At 34.7% G+C, this 9,564-nt stretch overlaps 2 protein-coding genes across 2 annotated transcripts; one reads left to right on the top strand and one right to left on the bottom strand.

Moving 5' to 3' along the window:
• Window positions 1–329: 329 nt before the first annotated feature.
• LOC107863081 lies at window positions 330–4,960 on the top strand. Its single transcript, XM_016708842.2, has 5 exons — window positions 330–758; window positions 2,722–2,927; window positions 3,470–3,568; window positions 3,968–4,041; window positions 4,385–4,960. Exons 1-5 carry the CDS (start codon window positions 473–475, stop codon window positions 4,608–4,610), a joined length of 891 nt encoding a protein of 296 aa, XP_016564328.2. The 5' UTR covers window positions 330–472; the 3' UTR covers window positions 4,611–4,960.
• LOC107863080 (pentatricopeptide repeat-containing protein At2g13600-like) lies at window positions 4,762–7,623 on the bottom strand. The gene has a single exon (XM_016708841.2). The coding sequence runs from the start codon at window positions 7,329–7,331 to the stop codon at window positions 4,818–4,820; it is 2,514 nt and encodes an 837-aa protein (XP_016564327.2). The 5' UTR covers window positions 7,332–7,623; the 3' UTR covers window positions 4,762–4,817.
• Window positions 7,624–9,564: the final 1,941 nt, after the last annotated feature.

The raw sequence follows: 9,564 nt of genomic DNA, 5'->3' as shown, positions 1-9,564 counted from the left end.
AGAAGGAGAAATAATATAAAGGAAAAAAGAAAAAGAAAAAAAAAAGAAAAATGGAAAAAAAGAAACCGAAAAGAAAAAAGTAAAAAAAAAAAAAAAGAAAGAGTAACCAAAAAAAAAAGGAAAAGAAAAAATGAAAAAAAAAATTTAAAAGAAAAAAAAGGAGAGTAATAAAAACTAGAGAAAAAGAGAAAATAGATGAAGGAGACCATGAATAATAATTAAGGACAATTAATAGATGAGAGGAAACTCTGAAATATAATTAATTGAAATTTAAGTTAAATAGGATAATTAGAAATCTATATTTAGTAAGTTATTTTTAAAAATATGTTGTGCTTAAAAATAATTTTTTTTTGCCTTTATCATAATATGTGTTTTTTTTTTTTTTTTTGGGGAAAAGGGGAAGAAAACGAGAAGTTAAGACAGCGAAATTTCAATTTCACCATTTTATCGGTGAATAGAGGGGAGAAAAGCGATGTATCTAAAAGCCCCATTTTGGAGCAAAGATTCGGAATCTCCGGCGGAATCTCCGAGCGAATCTCCGTGGGCGGTGTCGGAGCTAATAAACTCGCTTGAAAGACAACGACTACACAGGGAGATAACACTCGCACTCCGGACTGGACTCAGTGATGCACGTGCTGAGTTCTCCTTCCTACGTATTCGTGGACTCCGTGTTATCCTCAAGTTTCTCCGATCCGTTGCTGAATCTGATACTACGATCAATATCTTCTCTCATAGCCAATCCATTCCCGATCTTCAAGGTTTGAATGGTTTTTCCTTTTGTTTACAATGATTTTTCATTTTCAAATGTGAGTTTTAGGTAGGAAAAGTGAACAATTGATACTTGAGTGTATTTTGATATATAAATGATGATTGTTCAGGTAGGAAACTCGCACACGTCAGGTATGAAACACAAAAACTAGGATACTTTTTGTGTGTGAGTTATCTACTGGAAATTTCACCATTGTTTAGGTAGAAAAAAAGAATAATTGATAGTTGAGGTGTGTTTTGATAAATATTTGGTGATAGTTAAGGTGGAAAATTTGCACACTTAGGTATTTCAGGCATGAAACTAAAAAAATTGTGATACTTTAGATGTGTGAATTACCTACTTGAAATTTCACCATTGTTCAAGGAAAAGTGAATAATTGATAGTTGAGGTGTGTTTTGATAAATAGTTGTTGATAGTTAAGGTACAAATCTTGCACACCCGATAGTTCAGGTTTGAAACTAAAAAAATTAGGATACTTTCTGTGTTTTTGACCATTTAAGTCTTTTCTGTATGTTCAGTTGCAGCAACTTAAGAAAATTTAACTAAATGTTATCTCCTATTGGTTAACTGAAACTTTGATATTGAAGTTGGTTATATAGTTGTAAATGTGGAAATTCTGATGATAATGACATTAATGGGAAATTGGAAAACTGTAATTGAGGTTCATCTTCTGACAAATATGTACATGGAGTTTAGGAGAAAAAGAAGTTTCGCTTGTTTAAAATCCATTTATACCTCACATGAAATCCATTAGAAGATCATTAAAATGCATAAAATTTGAGCTGAATTTCATTCTCTTAGTAGGCGTTTGGACATGTAATTTCATGTTTGTAATATGAAATCATGATGTGAAATCAGCATTTGTTTATGTGATTTCATCTCATGATTTCCTATCATGACATGAAAAATCCGAATTCTCCAAAAAGCATGATTTGGAAATTTCAAATCATGATTTGGGATTTTTCAAATACAAAAATTAACCCCCAAGTTTATATTTTGTAAAAAGAATTCCGGTGCACTAAAGCTCCCGCTACGCGTAAGGTGCGGGGAAGTGCCCCACCACAAGGGTGTATTGCATGCAACCTTACCTTGCATTTCTGTTAGTGGTTGTTTTCAAAGCTTGAATCCGTGACCTCCTGATCACATGACAACAATTTTATCAGTTACTCCAAGTCTCCAAGGCTCTCCTTCATAACCATTTATTTCATATATAAATAAAATTTATAGTTCATGTTATTACTTTTACCAATCTTTAAATCATTTATATCTCATATAATCATTACTCTCACCAATGTATAGCCCCGTTTGGTCATGAGAAATAGTCACTTTTTCTGGGAAAATCTTTTCATTTTATTTTGTGTCACTTCTGAAGCTTTGAAAAGGTGTTGTTGTCATAAGTCGTTCGTTTAAGTTTCTATCTTTTTGTATGATTGTACGGACAACTGTATTTTCTGGTAACAAACAAATGTTTGATATTGTTGGAATGCTAGTTCATCATTGATGAGAATTTATGTGTAAGTATTAAATTGATAACTTGGTAATTTGCATGTAAGATTAGTCTGCTCTATTACTCTTTCATTTCATTTAAAACAAGTCAAATGGTGTTGCCTTTTGACTTGTAATTCAGTAAGAATCTAGACTTCAGCTGAATACAGATGAAGCTACAAGTTACAACATCTATGGAATGCAGTATTAACTTAATAATCTGGGAATTTTAGGGGTAGTGACACCTATTCCGTATATAGACACTTATATCCTTATTGGTGTTTGTTCCTTGATTTTTTGAGGTAAGATCTTCCAGTTTTTATTGATGGTTGAAACTTGCATTAGTATAGCTCTTATTTTCATGATTCTGAACTGGTATTTACAGTGATAATGAGAATATATATTGTGACATTACTTTGCTTAAATTAGAAAATGGATCAAGCAATTAACTGTGAGTTATGCAACAGTGGTTCCAGTTCTTTTCAGACATTCCTTGAGAGATACAGAGGACCAGAATGTTACCAGTCTAGACCACATATTTACTGTGGAACCTATGGAAATAACCAGCCCATCAACTGATTCTGAGGTTTCTCTAGCACTTAGAGTTCTGGAAGGTTGTTGTCTGATTCACTGTGAGAGTAATGTTTTGGCCCATCAGTACAAGGCAATCCCGGTAAAGTTCCTCTATTCATCATATCTTCTCACTAGAATTTGATCTAATGACTTTCTTCTTCTAATCATCCCTCAGTAAAGTTGAAAACTATAAGCCAGTGTTATCAAAAGCAAAAAGCACAGAAAATCTCCAAGGTTCGTTGGAGCTTTAAGCGGAAACCGGAAATAACGCGTGGGCTTTAGTGAAATATCAATTGTTTAGTGTTGCCTCTTCAGAAGAGGCTCATTGGAAATGAAAAGTATTTCTCAGAACCTTGATGACGACACTGAAGCACACATTAAGCGAGTCAAAGCGTTTTGAGCCTCACTTCAGGGCTTAAGCACGGCTTTGGTAACACTGCTATAAGCGTCTTCAAATGATTCTGAAATTATCTGTTCCTTTGCATTTTTACAGCTACTTTTGGTAGTTGTAAAAGAGGGTTCGATTTTATTTATTTTTTGATAATTTACCTTTGGAGATAATTTATGCCCTCAAAATTAACATTTTCATGAAAATAAGCAATTCAAAATCATGACATGTTTAACTTGGTTGGAAATAAGTAGGTGTTGATGAACATACTGTCGACTCGAGGGGTACTGGCACAAGGAGCATGCTTGGATGCTTTAATTGCTATAATGCTGGATTCATCTGCCAATCAGGCGGTAAATATCTTTTCATTTTGACTTGTTATTGACAGAAGTGGTCTAGAACCAGTTTTTTAACCTGTAATACTCATTTGAAAAGAGTTTGGTGTGAGGTGTTTTCAGTATTCAGTTAGTATTGGGGAAATCATCAAAGGAAGTGTTTAATAAGTGGCCACATCTGGATATGTTCCCTCATTTAACTGAAGTGTTTAATAAGTGGCCACATCTGGATATGTTCCCCCATTTAACTGAAGGATACAAGATAATAAAATACTTGGGTTTTAAAGTAGGCTCAATTCAAGATTTATGCAGTTCCACATATTTTATCTTTAGATGATCTGTACGCTGTTTATTTGATTGATTCCTTCCTTTACTAATTAAGCCCGTAATTTAATCCACTGGGTGTTCATGTAATAGGGTTTCGAGGCTTGCAATGGCATTGAGGAAGTTGCCATACTGATTAGAGACAAACAATTAGATGAAAAATTGAGGTATTTCATCTCTTTAAGCTCTTTTTCTTTGAATTACAACATAAAATCTCTTGCAATGGGCGTGCCATTCTTACTAAATTGACGTTCTTTTCCTTCATGATCTTCCTTCATACTAGTTCTAGTGTTTCCACTTTCATTTTTTCCTCATGAAGTTGGAGTTGATACTCCTTCATCTCTGTCTCTCGGGTGGTTTAGAAAATATTTTGGTGGTGTATGTCCGACACCCAGGGAAGTGTGATAGTGTCAGTTTAGTAGAGGAAAAAAAGAAGCAAAACCATGCTAAAGGCATGAACTCACTTAGCCACTCTGCTTGGATTTTTCTGAGAATTTTTGATTTCTCCAGGCTCAAGTGTGGAGAGTTTCTACTTCTTCTCATTGGACATGTAAACGGGAGGGAGAGGCCTCCCATGGCAACAATTCATGAAGACATAAGGCGATTTCTAGGTGAAAAATCTGCATCGTTGATATGGGCGGCTAGTCAATTTGGTTCAACCCTCGATCCAGAACAGAGATTGACAGCTTTGCAGATTCAAGCTCGTAGAGTACTGGAGTCGATAGACCTTTATTAACAGTAAGGTCTCAGCATTTTTGCCCTTGTGTGATGTCCAGAAGCCTCAGAGTGGCAATTTCACTGACAGGTGTATCCTTGCAACAAGGATCGACCAATAGGCTATACAGAAGCTACAATAGGAAGATCAGTTAATTCTGGCGACATTACAATATCACAATGTGAATTTATTGTAAATTGTTTCTTCTATACAAAAGTACAATGCTCTCTAGTTTTCTCCTCTTATTTGTGATGTCAATATATTTAGTATTTCATAAATCTCATCTGTTCTTTGATGGGATGTATCACATGCTACAAATACGTGTGTTTCACCTTTATCTTCAATCCAACTACATCCAGGATTTTTGTGCATTTTTCTCTCATTGATGACTTGTCTTATTTTGGCAAGATTATCCCATCTGCCTACAGAAGCGTATAAATTTGCTACCATGACATGGTTCCCTGTATTTCCTGGTTCTAGCTCGATGAGCTTGTTTGCCGCAATTTCACCTACCTCTAGATTCCCATGGATGACACAGCCCCCAAGCAAAGCACCCCAGATCACTGTATCAGGATCCCAAGGCATATCGTTAATGACCTTCAATGCTTCAGTTAGCATACCTGTTCGACTTAAAAGGTCAACCATGCACGTGTAGTGTTTTAACGTTGGTTTCACATCATAAGATCTCATCAGATTGAAGAATTCAACCCCAGTCTCCACTAGTCCTGCATGGACACACGAAGAAAGAGCCGACAAGAAGGTTATATCGTCTGGTATGAATCCATTGTTGAGTATTCTACGGAAAAATGCAATTCCTTCCTCCCCATATCCATGCATAGCATATGCTGTAAGCATTGCATTCTCCGTGACCAAGTTATACTTTGTAATGTTATCATAAGCCAGTCTAGCATGCTTGACACATCCACATTTCGCATACATGTCCACAACAGCTGATCCTATGTGGGTATTTGAATCATATCCAAACCTAATTGCATAAGCATGAATCTCTTTTCCACGGTCAAGAGTTGCTAACCTTGAGCAGGCGGGTAATATTGTTCCAATCGTGTAAATATCAGGTCTCAAACCTGAGGATTGCATGTCCAAAAACAACTGCAAAGCTGACTCGTTATGGGCATTCTCAACACGGCCAGCAATAATACCGTTCCAAGTGTAGATATTTGGATCAAATCCGTCTGCCTTCATCTTCTCAAGAGTGTATTCAACACTAACCATATCGTTAGTGCGAGCATAGCCAGATATCAAAGCATTCCATGTTGATATATCCCTCTCATTTACCTCATCAAAAACTTTCTGAGCAGCACCAACGTCCAGGCATTTACTATACAATTCTACAAGTGCCCCACCAACAAAAGGATCTGTTTGCAGACCCCTAGCAATTGCATAGGAATGTATCTCCTTCCCACGTCGTAACAAACCCATATCAGCACAAGCAGCAAGGGCACTGCCAAGTGTGAACGAATCTGCTTCAATTTCTTCCTTCCACATTACCCGGTGAAACATATCCAGAGCTTCATCAAACTTAAAGTTGTTTACATAACCTGAAATCATTGAATTCCATGAAATTACATCTTTACACTTCTCTTCACGTTCCATTTGATAAAACAACTCTCGCGCCCTTGAAATCTCTCCATTCTCAAAGTATCCCACTAACATGGTGTTGTAAGAGACATCATTTTTCATCGAATACATTGAAAATACTAAGAGGGCATTCTCCAAATCCCCACACCTCCTATACACATCAATTAAGCCATTAACAACGAAAGAATTAGACATCAGTTCATGTCTAGTGAGATATCCATGAATTTCTTTCCCCAAATATAGCATTTGCAATCTACCACAAGCAGGAAGCACACTTGCCAATGTTTGCGCATTTGGCTGGAATCCAGCCGCTTGCATTTGATAGAGATATTCAATGGCCTCTTCATCGTATCCATTCTGCGAAAGTCCACCTACCAAAGCACTCCAAGAAACAAAATTTGGACTTAAATGGTCCTCAACAGACATCCTATTAAAAACTTCAAGCGCTTCGTTTAACATTCCATTGACAGCAAAAGCAGTAATAACTGAATTCCAAGAAACACAGTCCCTCTTCGACATATTACTCAAAACCTCTTTCGCATTATCCAAACTCCCACATTTTCCATACATATCAATCAAAGCATTGCCCACGTAAACGTTAGTTGCAAATCCGTACTTTATCACCGTACCATGTAACTGTTTCCCAAATTCAACGCCACCATAACCACAACAAATCTTCAGCACAACCGGGAACAAGAAAAACTCCAATTCAAACTCCTCAAATCTCACCTCCCCAAAACACCCAAACGCTTCCTCATAAAGCCCATTACTTAAATAGACATTAATAATTGCATTCCAAGAATACAAGCTTCTTTCACGCATTCTGTCGAACAGTTGGACTGCATCATCAAAACAACCGCATTTACCGTACATCTGAAGCAACTTAGTTTCAACAAACTCGTGTCCATGAAACCCATTTTTGAGTGCTTGTGCGTGGACTTGTTTACCCAACCTGGGACATTTGCAGGAATCAAGAACTGAAGCATAGCTGCTTGAACTTAAAAGGTTGTCCAAAGGAGAGAAATGGGTCGGGCCAGGTGAGTTTGATTTGTTACAGGGAAGCTTAGAAGGTCTGAAATGAAGAGAATCATTAGGTGTCTGTAATGGCAGTGGTTGAGCTATGGGCTCCAACAGGCAGATCATAATGTGGCGATATTCCAAGTTCACATTTACAGAAAAAGCGAATGGAATTTTACACTAAAAATAGCCCAATAATGTCTAAAACAAGAAGTAATCCTAATGTTTTACTCGGCTCTGTTTAGTTTTACTAATTGATGAATTATTTTTCGATGCCAAATGTGTAAGGTTTAAATTTGCGCAATGATATGAGATTTTAAATTAAGCCTATTCATGATCAGCATTTTTAAAGACAGACTTGCAAAGTAAAATGTTTTATTTAGATGAGGCGTAAACTTCGGGGCGAGTGTAAGCCCCAAAGCAAAGGACGTAAGTCCCACAAATTCATTAATTTTGTATAATTAAAAATAAATATTTTTTAAAAGAAATAAATCATCAAAAAAAAATAAAATTGTACTAAAATTATTAAAAGTAAGTGGAATATGTATTAAAAATGCTTCAACAAAACAATAAAAGAAGAATTTAACTAAAGCCACATAATATAACTAAAAGATAAGTCAACTTTCATATAAGGCCGTTCTTACCTCTGGTGAATGGAAAAAATTTTATGGCCAGTTTTTTACTGTTTAATGCGTTGATCGTAGGAACGAAGGATTAGTCTCACGACTGCCGGCTGTGGGAATATCTTGAAAACCAAAAAAACTTTCATATAAGGCAAAATGATTGCAAGATGCGTAGATCCTATACTTATATTTTGTATTCTGAATCCTCATACTCACTCCGTTGCTAACTGAACTCTTAAACCCATCAAAAGTGCTTGTAGTATACACATTTTAGGTACATAACGTCTTCTTAAAAAATAAAATTCACCACTTTTGTTATTCATAATGCTCATCTTCTTCCCCAATTATTCTAACACCATCATTGATCAAAATTTGAGCTCCTTTTCGTCTCTAACTTGATTATCTCTCTCCAAATTTCTTCCGTAACTTTTTTTATTTATATTTTTCTTCTTCTGCTTCTCCTTATACTCATGTAGTTATCAATTGTTTTTTCAAATTTCTATTGCTCATTCACTTGTACCATTTAACTTGTATATATATGCCTATCAACTAGTAACTTTTCTCTTCAATAATCTCTTTTTGCATAGCCTTCTGTTAGGATTTTTGCCCTGATTCTTTTATCAAAATTAAGTTTTACATTTTCTTGAAAGAAAAATATTGGTAATACCATAATTACTTTTACATTTTCTGAAAGAAAACTATAAAATTTTTTCATATTTTAGCAAACCTCATTCTAAGTGGAACGGTTTTAGACATCTATAAATAGAAGCCCCTTCTCATACCATAACATAATAGTATTCACAATTTAGTGTTTAAAGAGTTTTGTTTAGGGGAAGATTTTCTCTCTCATTAGTTTTATGTTTTTTTAATATTAGGTTTTATATGTAGGCCAATTGACCAAATCATACAATAATATTATGTTTTTAGTATTGTTTTCTTTGTCATCTGATTTATATCTCTATGATTTGCAAATTTTAAAGCTTACGCATGACACCCTCTTTATTTTGAACTCAATAAGTAGTATAAGAGACCATGGTTCAATGATCATATGGTTCAGCTTAAGGACATGTTGAGATTAAAGTTGCAACCAATTTGATGATAGTGAAGATATTTTATCAAAATAAAACTACACGTGGAAATAATTATCAATCATATTTTCAACAATCCTGTTGTTACATATTTGAAAATAAAGTTTACTTTTAACCTTACAAAAGACTTTAATATTTTTAACCCAAAAAGGGCTCATATACTTTTAACCCAAAAGCTCCATTTTTAAAGTATGTCAAACAGTGAAGAATGAAGATTATGCACAAGAAGAAGAAGGATCAAGAATATTTTGCAGAAAATCAAGTAAAAAAAAAAGGAGATTTGTTAGGGTTTTTGTCCTGATTTTCTTACCAAATTTAAATTTTATTTTTTTTAGAAGGAAAATAAAAGTAATACCATAATTACTTTTACGTTTCTGAAAAAAAAATATAAATTTATAAACCTCTTTTTAAAAGGAAAGGTTTTGGATATTTATAAATAGAAGACTCCCTCTCATACCATAACACAATAGCATTCATAATGTAATCTATTAAAAATTTCATTTAGGAAAAATTTTTCTCTCTCATTAGTTTTATACTTTCGAACTCAACACCTTCTCCTCCTCCTTAATCTTTTGACATGACCACAAACACCAAGAAATAAAAAAAAAATTTATGTCTCTGCAATTTCATTAAACACTCAAAAAGAAA

The sequence above is a fragment of the Capsicum annuum genome, chromosome 3 (genome assembly GCF_002878395.1).
Source record: "Capsicum annuum cultivar UCD-10X-F1 chromosome 3, UCD10Xv1.1, whole genome shotgun sequence".
Classification (NCBI taxonomy): Eukaryota; Viridiplantae; Streptophyta; class Magnoliopsida; order Solanales; family Solanaceae; genus Capsicum; species Capsicum annuum.
The sequence above is the reverse complement of the archived record's forward strand: the minus strand, read 5'-3'. Positions and strand labels throughout refer to the sequence as shown.

Coding starts and splice junctions, on each gene's coding strand:
- LOC107863081 (XM_016708842.2), top strand. CDS start 473: ATGTATCTAAAAGCCCCATTTTGGAGCAAAGATTCGGAATCTCCGGCG. Junction 759..2,721: donor ATCCATTCCCGATCTTCAAG/GTTTGAATGGTT, acceptor GTTATGCAACAG/TGGTTCCAGTTCTTTTCAGA. Junction 3,569..3,967: donor ATTCATCTGCCAATCAGGCG/GTAAATATCTTT, acceptor TTCATGTAATAG/GGTTTCGAGGCTTGCAATGG.
- LOC107863080 (XM_016708841.2), bottom strand. CDS start 7,331: ATGATCTGCCTGTTGGAGCCCATAGCTCAACCACTGCCATTACAGACA.